The 27,957-nt window shown below is 33.4% G+C and overlaps 1 protein-coding gene and 1 pseudogene across 6 annotated transcripts in view; both read right to left on the bottom strand.

The window, feature by feature from the left end:
• The window catches only part of LOC109456629 (cadherin-10), a 145,831-nt gene that overhangs the window by 73,622 nt on the left and 44,252 nt on the right, over positions 1–27,957 (bottom strand). For all 6 annotated transcript variants that reach the window (XM_074329049.2, XM_074329050.2, XM_088796456.1 and 3 more), the window contains exon 2: positions 12,730–13,084. In XM_074329049.2, coding sequence (XP_074185150.1) covers positions 12,730–12,960 — 231 coding nt within the window. In that variant the 5' untranslated portion in view covers positions 12,961–13,084. The remainder of the gene's footprint in view (positions 1–12,729; positions 13,085–27,957) is intronic.
• LOC109456632 (large ribosomal subunit protein eL34 pseudogene) lies at positions 24,659–25,037 on the bottom strand (annotated as a pseudogene).

Below are 27,957 nucleotides of genomic sequence, written 5' to 3' on the forward strand. Positions count from 1 at the left end.
ATGTTCCAATTTTGTGTTACATTGGGAATCCATTATTTTCTCAGATATATTAATTTGTAGGAACTTTTTGTATGATTTTAAAAATGATAAAATATTTCTATTCAATTTTGTTTGAACTGAAAACAATAAGGCTAAAATATTTATCTGTGGTGTATGCATAAATTTGCCAGCCCCTGTTTGGCCTGGAAGGACAGAATGTTGCTTCTGCTGTGAGAAATCTCCTTCATGGATTGCCTCACCAGGTCACCATTTCTGAGGGAAATCCACATCCAGAATCTGATGGAGGTGTTTCAATTCAATGAAAGAAGAGTTTGATGGAATATTGAAGCCACACAGAACCCATGAGGTGGGCTTGGGCTGTCGGGCTGCATCATTGACCAACTTTCTCTTTGTCCAATCCTAATTCTTACATCTCCCTTCCGAAACTGTTTATGCCGAGGAACTCCCTAATACATATTCTGAAGGGCTGCATCATACAACATACAAAATATATGCTATTTGCTTTTTATCTGACTACTGCAAAGAATTTCTACTAGTAAAATGCTCTCTACATCTCTATCTAATCAGATCTCAAGATTTGAAAACTGTCTCTAGAATAACTAGAAAATATCCATTTATGATACTTTTTGGCTTCACGTTTTTAATATAATGTGCTTTGGCACCATTTAAATTTTGCCAATTAGGAACAGACTGCTTTTGTGAATGCTTTGAGATAATTTTGTTTTTTCCAAAGGAAGTTATGACCTGGTTGGACTCACCATAGTGTGAGATGATGAATGTATTAGCAGTCACAGGTTTGAAGTCTTGCTGGTTTATTACCTATTTTAATAAAGATTTGTTACTGATAGCCCTTTTCAAAATTTGATCTAAAGAAAGAAAACGAAGAATGTTCATTAACTCATTCCTTCTCTTAGAAGATGCATATTCAAAATGGAATTGTATAAAGATCCAATTTAAGAGATTTTAGGGAGAATCAATCCTCCTTCACTTATTGTGGCATCTACCATAATCAGCAGTCAGATACATATACATGTATATACATGTGTATACATATATATGTATATATGTATATATATATATATATGGTATTCATAATTGATATGCTTCAGTTCACTTTAATAGTGAGATTCCTGATGAACCTTGAATATCTTAAAAATATTTTTTTTAAATTATAGGAACAACTTCAACTGAATTAAGAAGTATTGATTAATGTTAAAAGCCACATGGTTCAACAGTAAGAAAACGCCTCAGAGAAAGGAATACGTGAGGACTGCTGACAGGAAAATAAATAAACTTAATCAGAAGCTAGGAAGCATTATTATTCAGGTTTTGAGTCAAGGTCAGTATAAGAACAATGAAATAATTAAGAAATTTCATGAGAACTGAAGGTAAGACACTGGTTGGAGTACAGTAGCAACATAAGAAGAGGGAGAGATTACAAAATTTACTTGATTATTTACAATTTGCCAGAAAACATGTAAGTATTCTATAAATTATCATATTCAATTCTAGCAATATCTTCATTAAAAAAATGCTGATATACAGTGGTGAGTTGTGAAATCATTAACAACCCACTCTCCAGGTGCAGAATCCTGATTTGTAGAGTCTGCCAGTTCCTGTGGTGTAACTATCACACCATACTCAATTTAAAACTACCACCAGGGTATCAACTGACATGCAAACATCCTGAAAAATTTACAAGGTGCTCTTGCAAGCTGGCATAAGTAGGCAACAGCACACCAACACTGCTATGTCTAGTTTAAAAATGACACTAATAAAAATCATAAATCCGGGAAAGGGTAGATTCAACATTACATGCAGTTTTTCTAGTTCAAAAATCCATGATATATTTACTAAACCAGTATTTGGAAAACAAAACAAAACAAAACAAAATTTGTTGCCTGGATGGCTATGGAAAATACTATCCTAGAGCTCTGGCTGGCCCAGAAATCCAAACGGCAGCATTAGAGGAATGGAGTCGAACATCATATGGACATCCAGAATAGAGCTTTTGAAACTTGCCTTACAACTTCCAGTTAAAACTATACGTGTGTGTCTGTGTATATGTATACACACACACACATATATACATATATATGCATATATATATTTTAAATTAAAGTTTATTGAGGTGACAATTTCTAGTAAAGTTACAAATGTTTCAAGTGTATAATTCTGTAATACATCATCTATATATCATGTTGTGTGTTCACCACCCAGTGTCAGCTGAAATAAAAGAAATAATAATAATAACAACATATACAGAAGGTTTCCCTCTTCTTATTTAAAACACGTAAAGCAATTTTGGGAATCAAGCAGGAAAAACACCAGCCTAGTCTTTAAAGAAACCATGAGACTACCTATATGCAGTGAATTTTAAAATAGCCAGAGGAAAAAACACTAAAAGAGGATACCCGGGGCTGAGGATCCAAGAAAAGTTGGCAGACTTCCATTTGACGAAATATTTGGTATTACATAGCAAGAAAAAATTTAACACCCTGTCATTTAGAGAAAAGGGAATAGTTCCGTGGGCAGGTGGCAAGAGTAAAGAGCATCAGCTTTGGCATGTGCATGGCAGGGTAAAATCAGTCAAACAGAAGTGATATTTGCAGGAAGCTATGTTAGTATGAGACTGAAAGAGAAGAGAAATTTCTATTTTTAATTGTCCTAGAGCCACCAATTTAAGTTGGCTGCAAAGAGGTAAATTCAAATGAATTATCTTGCCTCTATTCACATCATATTCACATATAGCTCACATCATATTCACACATATAGTGAATCCTAGTCCTGCACACTTGTGTCTGCTTCACATATTGCCTTGAAAGGACAAAACAGGACTAAGACAACAACTGATTCAATGAATGGATAAATAAACCATGGTATATCTAGACAATGGAATATAATTCAGCACGAAAAAGGAATGATCTACAAAACCATGAAAAGACAAGGAGCAACCTAAATGCCTATTACTAAGCAAAAGAAGCCAATCTGAAAAGGCTATATGCTGCGACTCCAACAACATGACATTCTGGAAAAAACAAACTATGGAGATAGTAAAAAGATCGCTGGTTGCCAAGACTATGGGATAGGGAGGGATGAATAGGTAAGAGGGCTTTTAGGGCAGTAACATAGTCTGTATGATTGCATAATAATGGATGTATGTCATTATACATTATCCAAACCCATAGAAATTACATCAATAGTCAACTAAGGTAAACTATGGACTTTTGGTAGCTATAATGTGTCAGTGTCGGTTCATCAATTATAACAAATGTACCACTGTAGGATGCTGATAACAGGGAAGCTGTGCATATGTGGGTAGGAGAATAAGAGAGATATCTGTGCCTTACTCTCAACTTTGCTGTGAACCTAAATAACTGCTCTAACAAAAGTCTTAAAAAAAATGGCAATAAAAAGTAAATAAGCAACAAGAGCAACTTTACAGTGGAAATGCCGTTTTAATCCAATAACCATAGTTATCAAGAGTAATGGACACAGTGAAATCCTGTGCTACCTGATAGGGTGCAACTAGAAGAACAGCATCGCTTGTGTGGGTGGCTGCTAAAGATGCATAACCTAAATCTAACTGTGAGAAAACATGATGCAAACCCAAACTGAAGGACATTCTACCAAATATGTGGCCTCTAATCTTCAAAACTGTCACAGTCATGAAGTCACAAAGAGATTGAGAACTAAGAAACTAAAGGCGTGGCAATGAAATGTAATGTTATGATTACGAACTGCATGCTTTTGCTGAAAAGGACGTTCTGGGACAACTGGCAAAATCTGAGTAGAGTCTGAGATAGATAATTGTAATGTATCAATGCTAATGTGCTGATTTATGGGGGTTGTGTTGTGGTTATATAAGAGAACACCTTTGTTAAAAAAAATAAATAAATAAATAAACACTATATTAGTTGGGTGTAGAATACAGACTTCCAGAGAGAAAACAAAAGTATGAGGGGAGTTGTTTCCAAGAAGAGAAACTGAACACTAGGGAAGAAAATCTTAGAAGCCAAAGACAAATAAATAATTTAACTCCGTGAAAAATAATCAAATGATCTGTTACAAATACATGGTCAGATGGTTAAATACAATATACACTGGTCAAAATATATTTGCAACTCGTAATAAAATGCTTAGAGACTTCCATTTTCAGACACTGTAGAAGTTATTTGAAAAAAATTACGTTAAAAACTATTTAAATTGCTGAAGAGAATATAAACAACAGTTCTATAAAAGTAATAAAGGCAAGACAAGATGTCAGAACAAAATTTATGGAAAGTAGAAACTTAGATCAGTAAGTAGAACAACAGATCACAAAGCTGCTTTTTCTAAGATAATGTATTTATAGGAGAAAAGTTGCTTTTCAGCTTTGTTGTCCTCTTGGGAAAACAGGTACTCAATTTAAGGCCAAAGATATAGACTCAACATACAAACATTAAACAGTTAATATCAAATACTCATGCTATGGAACTGAAGAGTAAATTACCTTACCATAGTCAAAGTTAGAGGAATAAAGGAAAAAATATATATAAGTAAACTGAAGGTAAAGAGAAAAAAAACTGACCATGAAAAGAAGCTATAACTATAGGCTGGAGCTCACCAATATTTTGAGCGAGATTAAAGATATGTAAGTAAACCAGAGCACCTGAAAGTAAAAATCTGAAAGTCAGACAAAAGCAAGTCAATTATCTTCAAAAAAAAGAGGCAGACTGTCAGCTGATTTCTCCATAGCAACAATCTATTAATGATCCAGAAGACAGAAATTTTATCTGAAGTGGCTGCCATTCTTCAATTTTATACCCACAAAAATTTGCTTTGTAACACAAAGCCAAACATATCTTCAGATAAACAAAGGTGAAGATGTCATTGCCAGCATACATACTGATAAATATGCTGATTTCATAACAAAGGCAAGTGATCCTTCATTACATGTCTGAGATGTAAGAAGAAATAAAGAGTGAAGAGAATGCCCAACTATGACAGATGAAAAGCCCAGCTGGTTCATGATTCATGACTACATCCCTCTGCTCTGCTGGACTCAGGAAAAGCAAATACATACAACTAAATTTGGTCCTACATGTGAATGCTGGCTTGTAAATAGTGACAGAATGGGTGTCAAGGAAAATTGAAAAACTCAGTGGTCTTGGAGCTTTTTCTGGGAATTTGGAAGAGACACCAATTAACTGAGAACTTCAGTGATGCAATGCTAAGCGAAGCAACAGCCAAAATAGGAAATGTTCCTTTTGAAAATTTTCTATAACAGTACACATTCTCGCAACTCAATTTTCTACATTGTAACATAATTTTAATGCTGGGCTGAGATTTAACATCTTAATTTAAAATTCTAAACTGAAGAGTTTTATATAATCTGTAAGTGCATATAGTTTAAAACGTGAAGTTTGTAAAATAACTTTTCCCTATATCACTGCTGGCTAAAATGAGATTGTTTTGAAAGATATAAACATGTTATGCATTTTGAGAATTAAAATCCAAAAGGTCGTCTGCTTAGAAAATATCAGGGTTCTGCCGGGCTTGCCTGTATTTAAAAATGCTGTTATTACCCCTTGGTCGAGGATTAGTATAAAAAGTCCCTGTAAATGCTCATTCAGGTTCACCTTATTTTGTGGTCTTTACCTACCAGGAAATAATGTTTCTATTCATCCAAATGTTCAGATGTCCTTTCATCACGAAGGTCTTTATAATCATTTAATCTAAAGGAGTCCTGGCCAGTATCAATCACATCATCCTGATTCCTTTCTTCAACGACCTTTTCTAACTAAAATTACCTACTGTATTTGTTTCACGTTGCATTCTTTGTATGGCTGCACTTAATAAGGTTCAAATGGAAAATAATTGTATACCTACACCCTTTCCACCCCATCCCACTACCAGAGTCAGGTGTCTATATATTGAGCAATTGAATGTTTTTTTGTGGGTTTTTTTTTGTGTGTGTGTGATTTTTTTGTTTGTCTTTTGGTCATAGTTGGAATAAAATAAGTAAATAAATAACACCTGAACATTTTTAGTCTCAAGAACTTCAGTTTTTAAAATGTCCAGAGAGTGTTTCCATCTGTCTAAACTCTCATATAACATGACTTTTCTCCACATGCTCGCTGGAGATCCAGTTCACCTTAGGAAGACTGCAGTGGGGAGGTCAGGACAGCTTCTCTCCATCCTCGTTCCAACTACCCCTTACCCTGCTGTAGCCAGGTTTGACTTGGTTGTATTCATTAAGAGCAAAAGGGACACAGTCTAATACAGTAGACACAGCTGGTATTTCTAGGGTTTGTGAATATTTAAAGTTGGTTTATTCTCTCATGAAGCACTTTTTTTTAGTTTCTGAGAGATCGCTCTTCTAGAAATGTCCAAGGATCACATCTTTATGAAGGACTGCACATCAAAAACCCCTTCCAAAGAAACAAACAGATCAATAAAAAATAAAAGCAGATTTCCAATCTCAGCATTTAATAACATTACTTCATGGAGTGCAAACCCCAAAACTACTTTATTTCTACTTTATTTACAAGTACGGCAGAGCTGGAACGTGGGAGGTTTGACACTTACTGTTTTGTTCTTGGCTTTTGGAGCCTGTGCTGTATGTATCTGAGACAAAAAGAATATTATAACCTTCTGTTACCCTTATTTATTATTTTCTTCTTCTCTTAAAGGCAGACGCTTTGTGAGCAGAGAAATTATACTTGCAGAACTGTGTACTTAACACCAGAGTAGGACCTAGAATATCTTCTAGAAGTTTACTGAGAGAATGAATAAATACCTCCCCTTCACAGTGGGCATGTGGAGCCCACAAGCCTGCAGTAAAGGATAATCAAGAGGCCAAATATATGCCTTAAGGATCAAACAGAACGTGAAGAAGAGCAGGCCTTGAGAGACATCCAAGTTCTAAAACAAATACGAAAGGAAACTAGGAAGGGGAGAAACATGATCCTAATAGATAGCAATTTAGAAGCAAGAGCCCAGACAGATGTAAAGTAGAAATCATGCTCTTCAGGAAAATGGAGAGGCTCTGGTAAATGAAAAGCTCTAGGGCAGGCTTCCTCACTCTTGGCACTTTTGACATTTAAAACTGGATAATTCTATAGGGATCTGGCTTATGCACTGGAAGAGTTTTAACAGCATTCCTGGTCTCTGCCAACCAGATGCTCGTATACACCCTCTCCCCAAGTTGTGATAACCAAAAACGTCTCCAAATAGAGATAAATGTCCCCTCAGTGGCAAATTTGTTCCCCAGTTAGAACCACTGATCTAAGGTATTTTGAGTTTCTCATGCTCAGTCAGGTGATATGTGGGCAACTCAGACAGTGCTAAAGGTATAGAGTTGAGATAGACCAGCAAAATATATGACCCATTTCATCATTTTCAATAATGGTATGGTTTAGAGTCAGAAAGGTGAAATGAAGTATTTAAAACTCAGGTGAAGAGCAAGATGCTTCTGGAAACAAAAGCAGTTGGTTTTGAAGACAAAAAGCTTTTTAGGAACAGGGAGAAAATTTCATTGGCTGCTCAAGAAGGAGCATGAAGTTTAACCCTGGGTTATAAATTATGGAAGGACAAAGCCACGGTAAACTATGCGGAACTATGTACCTCTGGATAGAAGGGGAGATCAGGTAATCATGTGAGGAAAAGAGAATTATAAATACCTACAGTATTCTTAATCTGCTAAAATAAAAAAAAGCAACCATTATTGCTCTAGCTATTGAGAGACATTCATTCTTCATGGAAAGAGATATAAAATTAAGAAATAATTGAACACGGTCTCTATTTTTCAAGAATGCTAAATAACGGAGAACTTGACAAGACTTATGTATTCAAGCAACAATGTAAGAATTTACGTGCTCATCCTTTACTGCAGGCTTGTGGGCTCCACATGCCCACGGTGAAGGGGACGTATTTATTCATTCTCTCAGTAAATATGTATTCTGTATTTAGAGAAGGGTGATATCAATAACGTAGTTTTAGGTCAGAATGGCTTAGAGCCCCAAGAACATCTTTCATGTCTCTTAATGGTATGCGCATATGTGTTCATTACATCAAGAAAATATAGACAGTTAACCTGGCTATTTAAAAAAATAAATTACTATATTTTTACTCCCTGGAGAAAATTAGTTTACTATGCTGACTCAGAATCAAGTTTATTGTTGCCCAATTATGCTATTAATTCTGGTTTGTTTGGGGATTTTTTTTTCCAATTTTTTTTTCTCTGGTTTTGATTGATTAAAAATCCAATTTTAACATGATTTTCTCTACTTTAGAATAATTACTATATAAAATGCAGACAAAATTTGTGTAGTAAATAAAATTAGTAATTCACTTAGAACTTTATATTTGTTATAGCTAAAAGTCAATTCAAGACTATCTAGGTTAATATTATTATGTATTCTATTTGGATATTTGTAAGCCTAGAAATTTGAAATGATCTGTCCAGAACAACCGGATCAGGCAGTGGAACCCTGTGATTAATAGCTACATGTAAAAGTACTTTAAACTAATAAAAAATAGTTTATAACCACAATGTTTCTCTAATCTTAAACTGGAAAATTTGAATATTTTTTTAAGCTGATAAGAAAATTACATTTATTCTATAACATTTATATATATATACACACATATATATATATATATATATATATATATATATACACACACACACACATACACACACACACATATATATGGTATACATACATATATATGGTATACATTGGGGGTGCCAAAAAATGTATACACATGACTTGTATTCATCTTTCGTTATCAGTATATAATGATTTGCAATGTAAAAGCAACATAGTGCAAAAGTAGATTACTTGAAGTTCAACTTTTAAACGGCTTGCTTTGGAAGGTGACAAAAGGGGAGGAGGTATTATCTTTTATATAGGAAAATTGTTAAAGGTCAATATTGTGATTGTCTTGCTAAAAAGAAAAAGAACTTAAACATAACATATTTTGGCTTAGAATGTATTTTATAGAATTTTTTAGATAAAAATGCCTTTTGGTCATTGAAGGCTGAATAAAGTAATGCTTTGTGTTCATTATTGGTTCACTTGGTATCTTAGTAACAGTCATGGCAGTGACAATTAAGGTCCTGGGCTTTCTCTTTCTTTCTTTCTTTCTTTCTTTCTTTCTTTCTTTCTTTCTTTCTTTCTTTCTTTCTTTCTTTCTTTCTCTCTCTCTCTCTCTCTCTCTCTCTCTCTCGTTTTATTTTATTCTAAATGAGCTTTTAAATACTCATACACCATACATTTATGATGTAATCATATTAAAAATACATACAAGCATGTTAAATATATATATATATATATATATATATATATATATATATATATATATAATGAATATACATATATATCCACTAATATAATCATAACTTTTATTTCATAGATGAAAAAATGAAGATCCAAGAGAAATCAGTTGAGTTACCCAGTGAGAGAAAATTAGTGGGAGAAACAAGGTTAGGTCCCAGGTCTTCTGATTGGCAGTTATATGTTTTTCCTACACTTGATCTTAACCAAAAGGCTGAGAAGCAATATATGCTTTTCCTAAAGTTTCCTCAGCTTTAACCTAATGAGAAGTAAGGTGTTTTTCCCTTTGCTTTAATCACTTAAGCAGAAAGGGATTTTTATCTGAGAAAGTATATGCCATCCATTCTTTACACTGTGTTTCCCCGAAAATAAGACCGGGTCTTATACCATATTAATTTTTGCTCCAAAAATTGCATTAGGGCATATTTTCAGGGGCTGTCTTATGTTTTCATGTACAATAACCTACATTTATTCAAATACAGTCCTCTCATCTTCTTCTGGAACTTCGTCATAACATACTAAATGTGTCCGTCTGGCTGACGATATTAACTGGGGCTTATTTTCAGGGTAGGTCTTATTTTCAGGGCAACACGGTAGGATTTGGTTAGCTAATTGTTGCTTTTCAATTTTTCTCCCGCTTCATGCAATTGCTTTTCAGTCTTGTCCTCTCTCCACCAGTATAATTCTCTCCACTGCTCGCATTCTGAGCTCCCAATAAATTTCTCATTACAATGGGGTGTCTATCACTATATTCCTACTGTGTTTCCCCAAAAATAAGACCTAGCTGGACAATCAGCTCTAATGCGTCTTTTGGAGCAAAAATTAATATAAGACCGGGTCTTATATTATGTTATATAAGACCCGGTCTTATATTATGGTAAAATGAGACCCGGCCTTATATTAATTTTTGCTCTAAAAGACACATTAGATCTGATTGTCCTGTTAGGTCTTATTTTCGGGGAAACAGGGTATGTGTCTAGTATTACTCCTAAGTCTAAACTAACCTGAGACATTCAATCGATGTCACATGCCTACATTAAAGAAAGTAAAAACTGGAAGTAAAATTTCTGAAAGAAGGAAGAATATGTAATAAATTCTTTATAAGTAATGTTGGAAAGAGTATCTGGGGGATTTTAATTTTTTTATACTTCCTGAAGAAAATATATCTTAGCTTCAACTTATGTTCACTACAATGTATTTTCAGTGAAATAGTCTATATTGCATTTTATCTTTTAGGCATATATAAATTTATATATTTATATGTAAAGTAAGGTTTTTATTGCATAAGTTATTAATGCAATATAAATACTTAAAAATAAGTAATTAATACAAGTATATACTATAGACAAGGGACATTTTAAAATATATATATCATAGGTCATGACATGAATAAGTGATAGATATACAAAATGGAGTTGAAATATAAGCTAAAAATAGACACTGTACATAAGTAGTAAACTCAGAGCTACAGCAACTAATATAGTTCTGTTAATCTAATAATTCAGTACATACTGGTGGACACATTTCATAAATTACTTATGCCTGTCCTCATTAAGTAATTTTTTGATTTGCTTTTATAGAGCAGAACAAGGAAAAATAAAATTTGAGCTGTATATCAAGCTGCATGTAGCTGAAGTATTTACCAGCTTTAATGGCCCATAGTGATTTAAAATTCTAGACTAGTTTTCCCTACCAGAGAGCCAAGTGGTATCAGATGACTCTGGGAATTCAATTCAATACAAATCAGGTCAATTCAATCAACTAAATATTAAGCTCTTTTCTAACAGCTAGAAACAGAGTGATATAAAGTTCTTGATTTCAAAGTGTTTGTATTCTTTGGGGAAAAAAACAAATGAAAGTACATAAGAAGTAGCTTGACTATTATGAGAAAGTACATAATGTAAGAATAATTCAATTTACAAGGATTTATTGAATTCTCATTAAGGACTAGATGAAGGAAAACAGATGCAAAGAAGCCACTAACTGCTATGTCCAGGAAGAACCAAAAGAAACTATTGATAATTTTTATGGTTCAAGTTTCTATTATTATATTTTCATGTGGTTGGTTTCATAAACTAAACATTGCCTATTCCAACAACCATACAATTTACCTTAACCCTCTGATCTTAGACATTCAATCGGATGAGGCCTGTCATTATTCCACTTCTGTGTGATTTCTGCTAATATTTTTCAGGTTGCTGTTTCTTTTCTTTCTCCTACTCAATATGACATTTAATCTTTAATCATCTTTCCCATTTTGCGAGACACTTAAAAATGACTGAAGTAATTGGAACAAGAAAAAAAAATACCAAAGTATTTTAAAAATCAATGAACATGTATTATCTCAAAAACAGGTTTTCTAACAATAACATTTAGCACACTTTGACTTATTTGAATGAAGCTATTAAGTTTAAGTTAATGCAAAAGTCACCAACACAGTAATGTATCTATCATAATTCTATAGAGTTAACATGTGATGTATTAACATATGATTATATTTGTTTTCCTTTTTTTAGTGTGTTTAACCTCTTTTTTCTTGACATATTTTCATAGACTGTTCATAAAAAAAAAAATCAAGAACAAAAAAAGGAACTATGCAATGAATTTTACTAAGACATTATCTAACCTTGATTAGATTCAGAAAGGGCCAAGAAAGATAATTGGAAATTAATACAATCCAATGCATAAAAGCATTTACTATTATAGTACTTGTATGTCACCCTTCTCATTCCATTTCCAACCACAACTAATTTTTCTCGCTAACTTTTATAACTGAAAGAATTATAACTCGTTTTTGTCCACATCATATTATAATAAATAAACTGCTTTTGCCTGCTTGTCTTCCTATTTATTTTTCTTTTATATAAATGTATCCACTGTGGGATTTAAGAAAAATAAATAACACTCACATCTGGAATAAGTTTTTTAAATAAATAAGCAATTATTTTTGTGCTTAGGTGATATGTTAATGACATTTGCTTTCTCATTCTGTAGAATATTAAACACATTTGAAATATCTTTTTTCTTTCTTCCTGAAGTCAACAGCAATGTGAACTATATATATATATATAATGCACGTAATTCATTCTCATTATATTGACATATTGTTTTCTCACTATCGATTTCTAACTATAAATTCTAAAATTGCGATTTTTAGTACTTCTTTAATCCATGAGTTAGTGGACAGAATTAATTCTAGTAAATTAATTCCTACTTTTATCATACTATATTTACTTAATCCAGTTTTTCAAATTATACTTTGTATTCCATCAACAAAAATTGCTTTAGGAATATTTAGAGAATCAAATTTATAAGAATGATGGTCTTGATGACCTTCAAATAAATTGTTCTTACTGAGACATATAAGGAAAGAATGTAAATATTTACCATTTCCATACAGACTTACCTTGCCTACGTATTGATAATCAGATCCAGTATATTCCTCCAGTAAGAAGAATTGATTCCACATCCAACCACGTTTTTGACGATGCAGAATTTTGCCATCACTCCTAGGTACACGTGAGCCCAAAATTCTTTGCTGAGGCACAGGAGTCCTTTTGAACATTATCTCCGGAGAACAGAAATGTGGCAGACATACCCAGAATAGAAACAGTAGCAAAAAATGATATATTGTCATAGTTCACTTCTTGAAAACTCCCAACGTGGATGAAGAGAAAGCAGTCCTTTCTATTGGGTTGAATTTTACTGTGTTTCAGCTGGTTTCCAACATTTCATCAATGTTTTGGTCATGTTTCCAAAAGCTTCAACCAAAGAAACAAATAAAAAAAAGTCAATGGACGATACTGTGAATGTAACTTCTCACTTTGAATTTAATGTGATGACGATTAATGAATAACAGCAACCAAAATATCTACTATCCCTCTTTTACATAATGATCAGTTTGGGGAAACATTACTTGTCTAGTAACATGTCTACAACTGAAGATAAGATAATGGTAATTTCTTTCAACATTCTAAAGAAGGGACACATAAAGCTATTTCTTTTTTTCTTTTGGCACTTCAACAGGTTTTAGGAAGTATAATTTCTATATAGAGTGGAGATGTAGTTAATTTTGCATGTTAATTTTTCCAGAGTAATTTAACATAAATTAAAACACTAAAAACAAAACGGCGATTTAAATAAGCTAAAGAAAACATGCATCTGGTGTGCAATGCAATGATATTTAAATGACTCTTAAACAGCTGCACAGTTTCTTCAAATTCTTAATCCTGCTCAAAGGTAATATTAAAGCCAAAAACAAAACCAAAAAATAGGAGTGCTGTTGGCTGAAGGCCTCTCCTCTCTTCCCCTCAGATTGGTCTATGGAACACCTAGAGTTTCCTGAAATAGAAAAAATTCACTACTACAGCAAATAGATGTTTAACATAATTAATACTATTGTCTAGAAGGATTGAATTATGTTTTCAGATGTACCTTTGATGTTTTTGGGAAATTTGTCCACTTCTAACCACACCCACTGCCACCCTGCAGGTCTAGAACTCCAAGATGCCCCAGACTGCACTTCACCTCTCTTCCTAAACTTATTTTCTCAACAAAATATCCCCCCGTAATCTTGTTAAAATGTAGGTTAGATCATGTCACTTCACTGCAAAAAAATTTCAAACACTTTTTGTGTCACTTTGATTAAAACCCGAATTCTGACAAGGACCTACAATTCTGCACTTGGTCTCCTGACTGCTGGTCACTTCTTCTGACCTCATGTTTTACTTCAGTCCCCCACCCCAAAATTGATTCCTTTCCAGCCAAAATGTTGTTTTTACTTCACTTTGTAACAAGTCATAAGCACCTCTTCTGAACCAGGACCTTTCTACGGTTCCGTCTCTCTGGAATGCTTTTCTCTGTAGATATCAATTTCAGTAGATGCCTTCCTTCCTTTAGGTATTTCTTGAAACCACCTCTACATGTCATATATATCGGTATACTACATGTGCTTTATTTATTTATTGTGTGTATATTCTGTCTACCTTCTATAAACCTATAACGGAAATTTTGCTCTTTTCTTTGTTATTATTTTCACAATGTCTAGAACAGAATCTTGCACCTAGATGCTCAATAAAAACATTGATTGAATGAATTAATGAATGAATTATAAGTTGATTCAAATATCTGAGTACCTTAATTCCTCTTGGAAACTATGTTAAGATTTATGTATGGATATACACATTTTAAAATTTTAATAATTTAGTTTTATTCTTCATTTATATTATTGTTAGCATATGTTTTATTTTAAATATTTGATTTTGTTTTGTTGTTATTGTTGTTGTTGCTTTCCGTTAGGCATGCATTTTATGTCAGGATATGATAAAACATTTGTTATAAAAGGTGGTTTGAGGACCGAAAGGATTGAGATCCACTTCTCTAATATGGCAATGCATTCTAAGTAGTCCAGCACTGACATTTATGCTTTCATCCACAATGATTTGTAAGCAATCTCTTTACTTTTGTTGTTTTATTGTTAAGAAGATTTAAAGGTTAATGCAAACATGCTTTAGAAATAAGATTAATGTTGAAGCAGTATTTCTCTTGAGTGTATTAAATGACAGGGAAGCTCTCCAAAGCCTGTGAAGCATACAACAGGACAGATGTAAACTGTATGAAAATACATCATGTAATGCTATACTTGGAGTATAGAAATTATCTGATGCATAAATGGTTTTACATCACAAAACACTGACTTTACAGAAACACGAATTGATTAAATTATAAGTAATAGGAACATTTACCAAAATTATGTTTGTCTTTTAAAATGCCTTTTCAAGACATTTTAGATGTTTGTGTGGTTTTTTTTTTCAGAAACACTGTTAAGAGTTGGGGGAGAGTTTGTGTAATTCAGGGTTTCTGCTCAATACTATAAGCGCTTTAAAACTTATTGAAGTAACAGTCACTCTTATTTCAGCTCTCTTTTTTCATTTAAAAATATTTGTCAGCAACTATATGTTATAATAATTTTCAGTACAATTCTACCATTATCTATTATTTTAGAAGCTTAAGCACCAATATGTAGGAGAATGAGTAGGTGGATATTGTATCTGTAAGAGTTGTTAGTAAATAATTAGAGTTGCACATATGCATGAGATTTGTTTTCATTATTGTTCTTGTTTTTATTATATTTAATGATACATTTACTGAAGGATCTATAGCAAAATGCATCATTTCACACTGGTTGAAGATCATTAAAATACAGTCAAAACATTTTTACATAAATATTATTCGAAAAAAGCATTTCAAACAGTGACAAGATCAAATAAAAATGAGAAAAGCAAAAGTTTTCAATTTTGATTAATTTTTTTTGATTAATAGAATGGGCCCAAGATAAAGTCAAAAACATTTTCTCTGTTTTCTTTTAGAATTTCTGTAGTCTTATTTCTTACATTTAGGTCTATGGTCCATTTTGAATCAACCTGGGTATATGGAGCAAGACATGAAGGCAAGTTCTTTGTTTTGCTTATGAATATCCAATTGCTCCAGCATCAGCAACCTTTCTCTACTGAAGTGCCTTTGCACCTTTGTCAAAAATCAGATGTCCATGTGGGCCTATTTTTAGAATCTCAGGTTTTTTATATTAATCTATTTCTCTATATTTATACCAGCATTGTGTGTTTATTACTGCAATTTATAAGTCTTGAAATTGGATAATATTAGTCCTCCAAATTTGCTCTTCTTTAAAAAAAAGAAATTATTTTATGTTTTTTGCATTTTCCGTTTAATTTTTATAATTATCTTGTAATTTATATATAAAAGCCTGTGGGGGTTTTGATTGGGATTCCATGAATCTTTAGATGAATTTGGGGGAAACGGATATCAGAGCAACCTTGACCCATGAACCTTTTATATCTCTACATTAATAAGTTCTTCTCAGTAATATTTTATAGATTTTAGCATACAGGTTTTGCTGAACTCTTTTTGGATTCATAAGAGATGGGAAGACTCAGGGCAAACTACTGCTTCCAAGATTGGAGAGACAGACAGGCGGATAGAGAGAAGCATGGCTTATGATGAGTAGAAACTCATGAGCAGAAACCACCCCAGAATCAGTAATGGGGTGGGAAACCTGAACTGGAATTGACAAACTGCTGGAGTCTCAGTGCACACAACTCTGAAAATTAATAACTCCAGGGGGACCCAGTCAGATTGCAATTCAATATTGTGAGATTTATCTGCAGGAGCTCGACCTGGTTTCCACAGTAAATATCTGAGAAAAATTCCCTTATGCTTCCGATAAGGGGAGGGGAAAGGAAACATTTTGAAATACTTCTGTTCTTAACAAGAGAAATACCTCTGATCACTCTGTTCTTAACAAGGCCTGCCCTCAAAAGAAACTAATTACCAGAGCCTAACTGACCTGGGGAAAGCGAAACATCTAATCCAGCCAGCCCTCTTTACCATCCCATCCCAAGTAAGGAGGGAAAAAAATTGAGAAATCCCTGTGAGGTTCACAGTGCAGAGGCGTGAGCTCACTGAGAAACACTGGTACTGATTGTGGGCTATAGGACACTGCCTCCATCGCCACACTTACCCCTCACATTACTGAAGGACTGTTATGGCAGTACCATTTCCCAGTACATCATGTCTGGCTATCAAGGGGGAAAAAAAAATACAAGGCTTACCAAAAGGTGAAAAGCACAGATTGAGGAGACAGAGTAAGCATGAGAACCAGACATGGCAGAGACATTGGAATTATCAGCCAGGGAATTTAAAACAACTATGACTAAAGTGGAAAGGGTTCTAATGAATAAAGTAGGACAGCATGCAAGAACAGATGGGCAATGTAAACAGAGAAATGGATGTTCTAAGAAAGAACTAAAAATAAAGCTAGAAATAAAAAAACAACATAACAGAAATAAAGAATGCCTCTGATAGGCTTATTAGTAGACTGGGCATGGCTATGTAATGAGTCTATGAGTGATAGCATATATTGATAGAATCCTCAAAAACCTATACATTCAATCTTATATAGTATTAGTCTAAACCCATAGACTGTGCAACAGCAAGAGTGAACCCTAAGTAAGATAAACTATGTATTTAGGTGATTATGACATGTCAATGCAGGTTCATCCTTGATAAAAACAAACAAATTAATTAATTAACTAATTAACTAATTAATTAAAAAGTACCACCGTGTTTCCCCCAGAATAAGACCTAGCTGGAAAATCAGTTCTAATGTGTCTTTTGGAGCAAAAATTAATATAGGACCCGGTCTTATTTTACTATAATATAATATAATACCGAGTCTTATATAAGAGAAGACCAGGTCTTATATTAACTTTTGCTCCAAAAGATGCATTAGAGCTGATGGTCTTACTAAGTCTTACTTTTCCTACTTTCGGAGAAAGACGGTACTGTAATGAGTGATGTTGATAATGGGAGAAACTACGCATATGTAGGGGCAGTGGGTATATGGGGAAACTCTGTACCTTCTCAATTTCTTGGAAACTTAAAACTGCTCCAGAAAAGTGAACAACTGATAAACACCAAAAAAATAAAATTAAATTAAAATAGGAAATTGCGTAAAACACACTAATAATTTGCCCAACGTTTATTCTTCCTAGGTATGGTCTATGTAGCTACAAGCCTATTAATTAGCCTTTTCGAAACACTGCACCTTCATTATAAATATCACACATAATCATTCTTTTAGTGTCGACTCAAAATACTGAATAGCTTGATACTTTCATTTAGCCAGTACGTCTCTTATATTGCCAGTTAATATATTCCCTTGCTTTTGTTTTTTCCTACATGAATTTCAGCTCTTTTTCTTTTCCTGTTCTTCATTTCATGCAAGAGTATACAATGTCTACGAACACGTTTTCTTAACCTTAATCTTTCTTATTTAAAATATAACCTACAGGGTATTAGATAAATTAATTTTCCAAAGCCCACTTCATCAAGACCCAAATCAATTAAAATTTTTAGACATGTCTACTCCTGGGAAGATAATATCTGAACTTTTTGTCTATTGCAATATCTGAAACCAGATGATTTTTTTTAAATTCTACATTATTTCCAGTTCTTTATTTAATTTCAAGCCTGACATGTAACTTCTTATGTGTATAAACTACTCTCCCATTAATATATAATTCCAAATCATGGCTAGGTGATTATACTTTATTAAATTTTCCTCCCTAGTGACTAGTACATTGCTATATACATATAGGTCTATCAGTAAACATTTATTGAATTAAGGAATTAGTATGTTTAGAAAAGAATCTTTCTAAATAGGTTTGACTATTAATGGCGAACAATAAAAGCTAAATTTTAGAGTGTGAAAATATAATGTAAGGGAGATGTACTTGTTTAAAATTGCAAACAGACTTAAAGTTAGAAGGACTCAAGTGGGTTGAGACCACAGTAGAGACCACTGCCTCTTGGAATGAAAGTGCAAAAAATTAATGAAATTCTATGTCATTTCCAGTTAAGAAGTTTCATTTTCAAGAAATCCTTTCAAAAGCACATTTCCTTATTTTAAGTCTCAAAAATACTTCAGTATGATTACACAAAGTTTAAAAATTATTAAACCATCCCTTAGCATTCTGCTTTCCATAATTCCTTTAGACCAGTGTTTCTCAAACTCTGATATACATTCACATCTCCAGGGGCTCTTGTTAAATATCTACAGTGTGTGATCAAAAACTACGGTGAATATTTAAATAAAACAAAAATATTACAGTAAAAAACACTTTGCCATTAACCCCCCTCAAAATACTGCTCCTCACTTCAAACACACTTATCCCATCATTCTTGCCACTTTCTGAAGTAGTTCTGGAAGTTTGCTTTCGTGAGTGTCTTTACTTCATCCTTCATCATGACAACGCTCTGTGTCATGTATCACACATCACTTCTGGTATGGCAATTTCTGTCAAATAAAATCATTACAGTGTGTCCTCATCCACCTTATTCACCAGATCTGGCACTTTGTGACTTCTGGCTCTTCTCCAAAATCAAATGACCATGAAAGGAAAACGTTTTGAATAGATTCAGTACATTAAGGCAGCCATGACAGTGCAACTAAAGACACTCACAAAAGAGGACTTCCAGAACTGCTTCAGAAAGTGGCAAGAAAGATGGGATAACTGTATTCAAAGTGAGAGGGAGTATTTTTGGGGGAATTATTGGCAATGTGTCTTTTACTGTAATTTATTTATTTATTTATTTAAACATTCACCATATTTTGTGATCACACCTATGTTCTAATTCAGCAAGTATGGCGTGGGGTACAAGATTCTGCATTTCTAACAAATTCCCTGTAATGCCAATGAGGCTTGACCACAAACTCCGAAGAGCAAAGCTGTAGACCTCTAAACCTAAAATAATCTTCAGAATGTTTTTACGACTTTTTCTGTTTAGTACCTCACAGCTCAGGTATATAGCCTATTATACCGATGGGAAAATAAAATATAAGGTGACTACTGTGGGAAGATCAGAACATTATTTCTAAATAATCAGACTTTTTCCAGAATTTTCCTTTTTTTTTTTTTAACCAGAAGAAGCCATCTGATTCGAGTCAGTCCACATTACAGCAATTATTCTCCTGATTATACTACAAACTGCATTTTCCTTTACATGTACATTTTAATGCATTTGTCTCACTGAATCTTATTTTATTTTTACAATCACAGAAATTCCATTGTTCTTCTGAAATACTTATCGCAACCATTTTTTTCCATAATGTACTAATTTTATTATATAGGATGCCAAGAACGATCATAGAATATAATATAATAGGCATTTTGGCACATCTGAGTTATTAATTAAGTCTCCACACATCACAGGTGATCAATTAAGGTGCAATCCACCCTTGGTTAATAAAAGGAATTAGTCATTCTTCAGTCAGTTGATTATGTTGATTAAGATCTTAATGTACCAAAGCTTTTTTCTTTAATTTTATCATTTATTATAGTAATAGAAAATGCTAATGATTATTGAGACCAAACTTAAGCCTCTATGGATGAACAATTTTAATCCTTTTAGAGTTTCACAGTACCAATAGAGTCTAATGAAATTTCAACAGTAAGAAATAAAGGTACATTTTTTCAGGTGTGTTTATATGATTAAAATGAACCAGTGAATACTAAATACTTTCTTTTATGTGTTGATACCATTTTATACATCCAGTGTTAAGCACTATGTGAGATAATTGAATAAAAGCATTACACTAAGGATTCAAATAATATGAGTCCATATGCTTGATCATATTTTCCAGGAGTTCATTACACATTACCTGCTGTGCTCTAATGTGACAGAAAATATATAATTCTACATTTAATATTTATCACTCCATTTTAAGTATGCATTTGCATATGAATCTGTTTAGACTTTAAAGCAGAGTCTTATGTCATGCATTCAAAGTTACTAATATTGGGATTTGCATAAAATATTCAATAAATATTTTTAATTTGATTGAATATTGTAATTCATTCTGAAATACTTCAATGAGAAGGAAATTTGTTTCCTTCCCCTAAGAAAACACAACATCATGTCAAGGATCATTTACACCACTTTTTGTTTATACCCTATTTATATACAACATCACAGAACTCACACAAGATGTTAGTCAAACAGGCAATCAATACATCATAGCTGAATGAAACAGCAACACAAAAGTTTGCTAATTTCATATAAGTTATCATGTATTGCTTAGGATGGTTACCAATGTAGAGAGAATTCCAAGAACTTCTGATCCTTGTTCTTCTTCTCAGATTAAAATTCCCTTTCAAGCAAAACCATTTGATATGAATTTTATTTTCCAGGAATGTAACCTGTACACAAACCAGTAATATATTTTTCCAGTTATACTATGTGGTAACATCATAACATGATAATTTGCAAAACCAAATATAACCCATATAAGTTTGGGGTGGTGGGTGGATAAAAACATATGGCAGGGATAAAGAGAAGCATTCGTAAGAGAGACACATAACTTGGTGTGGCCATTTTCTTTAAAATTCCTGCCAATAGGCTAAAAAATGGCACCCAAGTGTTCTTGCTACTTTCTCAGCAGCCTTTTTAAACTTCAGTGGTGAACGCGACAGTCCCAGATGTAACTTGATTCATGATCAAGTTGGCCCTGCTAATACAGCTGTGACATTACACCTGCGGTTCCTGGAAGTCTCATTCTACTGTGGCTAGGATTTATTTCATTATGTGGAAATTGGTAGCAAGAATACTCTCAGTAAGAACACTCTCCTAACTCAAAGATGTTAAGATAAAAGCCATCTGGTACCCAATTTTCTTTGATCCAGGACTTGAACTACTTCTGAAAATCAATGAAGAGATGGGGAGAGAGAGCTTGGAAGTTTTATTAGCATTAGGTTGGTGCAAAAGTAATTGTGGTTTTTGCAATCATTTGTAACCTTTTAAACTGCCATTATTTTTGCACCAACCTAATAATTCCTACCCAAGATGGGGTGTCATTCCACATTTAATGCATTATTAGTAGAACGGTAAGAAAAAAAATCCCATAGCTGAAAGAAAGAACCCGTTAAAGATAATTTCCAAAGTTACTCCTATGAATACCTTCTGTGCATATACTAATAAATAGTATGTAAACAATCACTATATACTTTAGAATGGTCTGCTATGTGAATGTGTAGAACACGCACTAAATTACGATTAACTGTATTGCAAAATGTGTTGTTGCTGTTATACCTGTAAGGCTAATATACGTGACATTCATTTGTGGAAAAAATAGTCAAGGTATAAACATGTAGATATATTATTGGCCGTTAAAAATCTACTTAAAATTATGAACATAGTTATTACATGAGAATAAACACAGTGATCGTAAGACAGATCTTTGTGTCATGCATTTATGAGATGGTCAAGCTTAAATAAAAGCAGAAAATTTTATCAGCACCATTTTTTAATTCTAATTATGCTTCAATATTTGCACAATACTAAAAAGCCCATTTGTAGATATCCTATCTTATCTCTATGTGGAGGCCTATTACCTAAAAAAGGATTAACTCCTAAAGTATGTATCTGCAGCTGAAATGTACAATTAGAATATCATTGTGTTAGTTAAATTTCATCTTTTTGAGAGCATAAAGGGACTAGATTGTAATTTACTTTCTACTTTTCATAATGCTTTGGCTCAGTGCTAAATAGTACTTTCATATAAGTTTTCAACTGAACTAAAAAGATAAACCAAGGCTTATTTCTTTATTTTTTAATATTTATTTATTTTAACTCTGAAAGGTATCAGTACCTAAGTATAGACTCTAGACTAAAACATACTTTTAGTTTTGTAAATACTTCGAGAATTAGGGTATATTATAATGAGGCACCCCAATGAGCTAGTTGTGTATCGTTGTATGTGTGTGATTTTTCTTTCGCACATCTCAGTGCAGTGGGTTTAGCATTTTCATTTTATAAATGGGATCATTGAGGCTCAGACTTGTTCTTTCAGCAACATTTATGGAATACTGTATTTTGCTATACGGAAGTGAACAATACTGAAGTGACTCTCAACACCTACGAATTGACAGTGTGAACTGCAAAAAGAGCATCTAATGCAAACATAGGTGGCCTAAGGCATCTTTTGGGAGGAAATCATGTCCCAGATAACACTCAAGTAAGAGGACCCATTGTGTGTGTATGCGTGTTGTATGCAGATAAGTGAAGGAGTTAAACTGAGGTCTGGCAACACAACAGGATGGAATTGTGTTCCTTGAGTTGGAATAATGGATCATGAGTATGTAATGAGCAGGGAAAAGAATGTGCAAAGCTGAACGGGGGGTGGGGGGAGAGCATATGCGTTGGCAGAAGGAAATGATTTCATTTTTATTGTATAACACAATCTAAGATGACGAAGCTCAAACCTAAATTTAGGGCCAGATCTGTTAAAAAATGGAGCCCAAATTGTTTAATCCTTCAGCCACAATTTTCTGTCTTAGCCAGGGCTGTGTTGTAACTTTCATGGACCCAGGCAGTTTGCCTTCGTGGCTTATATTTTGTAATTCCATTCACATAAAAACACACATATTATTATTATATATTAAAGTGTTATCTTTGTCCTGAAAGATCATTTTTTCCCCTCTGATTTTTAAAGACATTAACACACTTTCCCTAAAAGTATTGAAGGCCTAAGCTCTGTGCCTACTCTGCCTAATGGAGGAATTGGCCCTGCCCGTAGCAGCAAGCATATTATCAAGTACTTTTGAACTTAGCTTCAGAAATAAACTTTTTGTCCTGCTACTTCATCTGACAGATAAGAAAACAGTCTCAAGAATAATAGTATATGATGTGCTCAGTCTGAAAAAGTTAGTGTGATAATTACCGTGTTCCCCCAAAAATGAGACCTAGCTGGACCATCACCTCTAATGAGTCTTTTGGAGCAAAAATTAATATAAGATCCAGTCTTATATCATATTATATAAGACCCAGTATTATATGATATTGTACTGTATTATATTATGTTATGTTATGTTATATTATACCTATACTATACTATATTATACCCGGTCTCATATTAAAATAAGACCTGCTCTTATATTAAAATAAGACCTGCTCTTATATTAAAATAAGACCTGCTCTTATATTAATTTTTGCTCCAAAAGACACATAAGAGCTGATGGTGCGACTAGGTCTTATTTTCAGGGAAACATGGTAGAAATATAACTCATGTCACCAGATTCCCCTTGTACTGTTCTGAAATGTCCTGCATAATTTAATAATGAATCAATGCTATTATGATTAAAACATACACTCCAATGCTCTTATCTAGAAGACATCCTTGTGAGCTTCCAGTTTGCAGAGCACAAATAAGATGGACCCACTGGGCGCGGGTCCCCCATTTCTGACATGTGGGAAGTATATGACCTAGAGTTCACGGAAGTATTTGGACACCTACAGTAAGGTTATAGATTAAAAAAATATTTATTAAAAATGCTAATGAAAATGTGTTTGGGCATGTAAATGCCACAGATTGCTTTTGACTTAAAACGTATCATTGACATATTGAATTATAAGTATAAATTTACCATTCAAGTCCCCTTGAGAACCAAGATTCATTAGTTTTTTTTTTTTCTTCTAAGAATCGCTTTGAAGGGAAATATGGAATTGGTTAAGGTTGTAAATTAGTTAATAAAGAAAGGATTTTAAAAATTTCCTTAATAAGTGTGACCACATTTAGTGGTTTGTGCCCCCTTTGCTCCCTATACTCACTAACTCACAAACCCAGCCTGGCCCGACCACTATCAACGCCCTGCTAAGCCGCTTGGAATACCATCTGAAATACAGCTTTGAATCTTTCATGTTATGTACCCCCACAATTTTTTTTGTGGTTTTTTTTTTTGCCTTTTAATTGTTTTTAATACTCAGGACAGCTTTATTTTTAAAAATTTCTCTTTCTGACTCTGTGCTTGCAACTTCAACACTTTCACAATGATTTCCCTTCCGCTGCTCGATAAGGAAAGCACGCTTGATCCCGTCACGGCCACATTTAGCACACATGGCTCCACCACAGGCCCTGCTGACATGGTTTTCCGTTTCAGACAACCTCGTTAGAACTTGAGGTCTCACAGCAGGAACTCCGCGAAGTCGGCCTGGGCACACACCACAGGCAGATTTTGGCGCTTTCCCAAACTCTTTGGTGTAAAGGTAAATGATTGTATTGCCAGGGGTTTGGGACAGCCTAGCTTAGTTAGAAGCTGTACTGCAGGACGGCTTCTGACCGTATGGCAAATGCTGGACCATACTGAATGCCCCACGCCAACTCAAAGACTGCAGGTGAGAGATCCCGGCTCCCGTATCCCCGGATGGTGGCCAATTGTAAAGGGACAAGAAATTTTGATTTTCATGTATGTGTATCTAACTTTCTTTTTTTTTTTTTTTTTTTTTTTTGTAGTTCAAACATCAGTGGGGAAATCATTACTTTCATCTTTAACCTTTACAAAGCAGTAGAGTCTATAAATAAGTGTGCTTCACTAAATCACTTGGTGCCTAAATCTAGCATACTACAAAAACAAAACAAACAAAAAACAACAGAATTTTACATTTCTTGGAGGAAGTAAAATTTGTAAGCTTTCAGACATTAAAAGAGATTATGCATTGGTTCTTGAGACAATTATATACTTGACCCATATTCAATTCACAGTCACTGTGGGAACTGGAAAAATGGATCCTTTCAGTAAGAATTTTGCAGGTTAGGATCAGTGCAAGAAACAAATTCTGGAATATTAAGACACAATCTATAAAATGCAACTCACTGAGTTAACTGCAAACTGCTATTTCAAGTAGAGCACCGCTCACATATGCTAGCTCCCTTGGATAGATGCTCTTTATATACCTCCCCCATGTACATGATGCCTTCCAAATTTCTGCATGGGGATACTTATCACATGATTTTACATCCTGATTTCTTGACTATTCCTACAAACACGTATTTGGCATCTTGAGGAAAGGCATCTTTTTATCACTGTGTGTGTGTGTGTATGTGTGTGTGTGTGTGTGTGTGTGTGTGTGTGTGTGTGTGTGTGTGTGTTAAGTAGAGGAAGTATTATTATATAGCATGAATTTCCATTTGAGGGCATTTTAACTTATTTTCCTGCCTCCTAACACCTACTAGGAAGATGGAATCCTAGCTACCTGTGGGTGGGGAGGTGGGCTAAGGGTGCACAGAAAATAAATTAACATTTTATTTAGATTGAGTTTTCTCACTTTCTTTCTCCCGTAGGTCAGCTATGGAATGAAAATAAAGAGTCACAAAAGAAGGGCTATATCTCAAGTCTGAATTTTCTGGAACGGAAGCCGCCTGTATTCATTCAAGATTTTCCTGATTTTTTTTTTTTTTTGGTAAATATGTCTATTGATCACTTCCATAACTTATTTTGGATTACAGCAGTTTTATTTCATAATAAAACTCTAAATCCTACCTGAGGTTTTGTTTTTTAATAGGAGTTCGGACAACTACCAGGGAAGAAATAGGACATCTGTGGGATATCCACAGTGTGACAATAAGGAAGTATAGGACTTCATATAACTAGAGGTATCAGTTTCTGCCCTTCTCAGCTTTAACTGTAAAAACCATTCAGTTCAGCCTGCACCTTTTGTCTTTGGATTCTAATGTAAATCAAGCAGAACATATTTATATATCTACACAAACACACACACACACACACACACTCAGTAGGCCCACACCTCTAATACTGAATTTAACTTAAAGCATAGAAGAACAAAACTACATAGCAGTGGGAAAAGGATGATAAAACTGCATGAGAACACACACACACACACACACACACACACACACACACACAATATCACTTAAGATCATGAAGATTATAGTGGTTTTCCCCCAAATATTTAATATGTCTGTTGTATAGTACAAACATACATTTTAAGTTTGTAATTATAAAGTGTGATCACAAAATCACAGTTGAAAAGAAAATGTACAATTCAAAGAAACTAACAAACATTGGTAACTAACCAAAACCAGTTTTACTATACTTGCCAAAGTCTGTGCAGATAAGGTCTATGAACATAAAGAACAAGATTCTAATTTTTTTTTAAATTTGATTAGCTGGATTTATTATCAGGAAAAATGGATAATAAGAATATGATAAACTATAATAAGCTTACCAAAAAGGATAATAAGAATATGATAAACTGTAAGCTTACAATAAGTTGCATTATATTTTTAGAGTTAATTATGAGAATAAGTAATTTTCTTCCAAATACTAGGAAGCTTTGTATCCTAGCTTGTAGGCTACCAGAATGGATAACAAAGTACAAACTGATGACAGACCTTCTTAAAAAAAAATTAATTTGGAATAGAAAGATAGATATGGGTTGAAAGTAAAAGAAAGTAAAATATTTAACATGCAAACACTATAAAAATCTGGACTAGCTAAATAAATGTCAGATAAAGTAGACTTCAGAACAAGAAATATTACCAGAAATAAAGACATTATACAATAAGGGCCAATTCACATAAAAATGCAACAATCATAAATGTGTCAAAGAGCTTCAACATAAATTAAGCAAAAATTGATAGACAGAAAGGAGAAATTAAAAAATCAACAATCACACAATTAACAACAGGCATCTTCAACAATTCTATCAACAATATCAGAGTATGCATTCTTTTCAAGTAGACATATGAGCTGCAATAAGAAGACACTATTCTAAGCCATAGAAAAAGTGAGTATATTTAAAAAGACTGAAATCATACATTTCTCTGACTATAACAGATTTAAATTAGTAACTAATAAGAGAGAGATCTGAAAACTCAATATATATTTGAAAATTAAACAACTTTTAGATGGCCCATGGGTCAAAGAAAAGGCACAAAATAAATTAGAATATATTTCAAATTGAAAAAAAATATGCTTCAAAATTTGTGGGATGTAGCTAAAGAAGTTCTTAGAAGGAAATTTATAACATTAAATACCAATTTCAGTAAAAAGAAACATGTCAAATCAATTATCTAAGCTTTTCCTTTAAAAGACAGTTATGAGAAATTAATCCCAATTCAAAGATTCATAGGCATATATATAGGCATAAAATAAATGCATATCTATCTATCTATCTATCTATATGTATATATATATATATCATTACATATATGAATTTTATAAGAAATATCATTAATGAAATGAAAAGACAAGACATGAAC

The sequence above is a fragment of the Rhinolophus sinicus genome, chromosome 3 (genome assembly GCF_057876585.1).
Source record: "Rhinolophus sinicus isolate RSI-liver-muscle chromosome 3, RSI-T2T, whole genome shotgun sequence".
Lineage (NCBI taxonomy): Eukaryota > Metazoa > Chordata > Mammalia > Chiroptera > Rhinolophidae > Rhinolophus > Rhinolophus sinicus.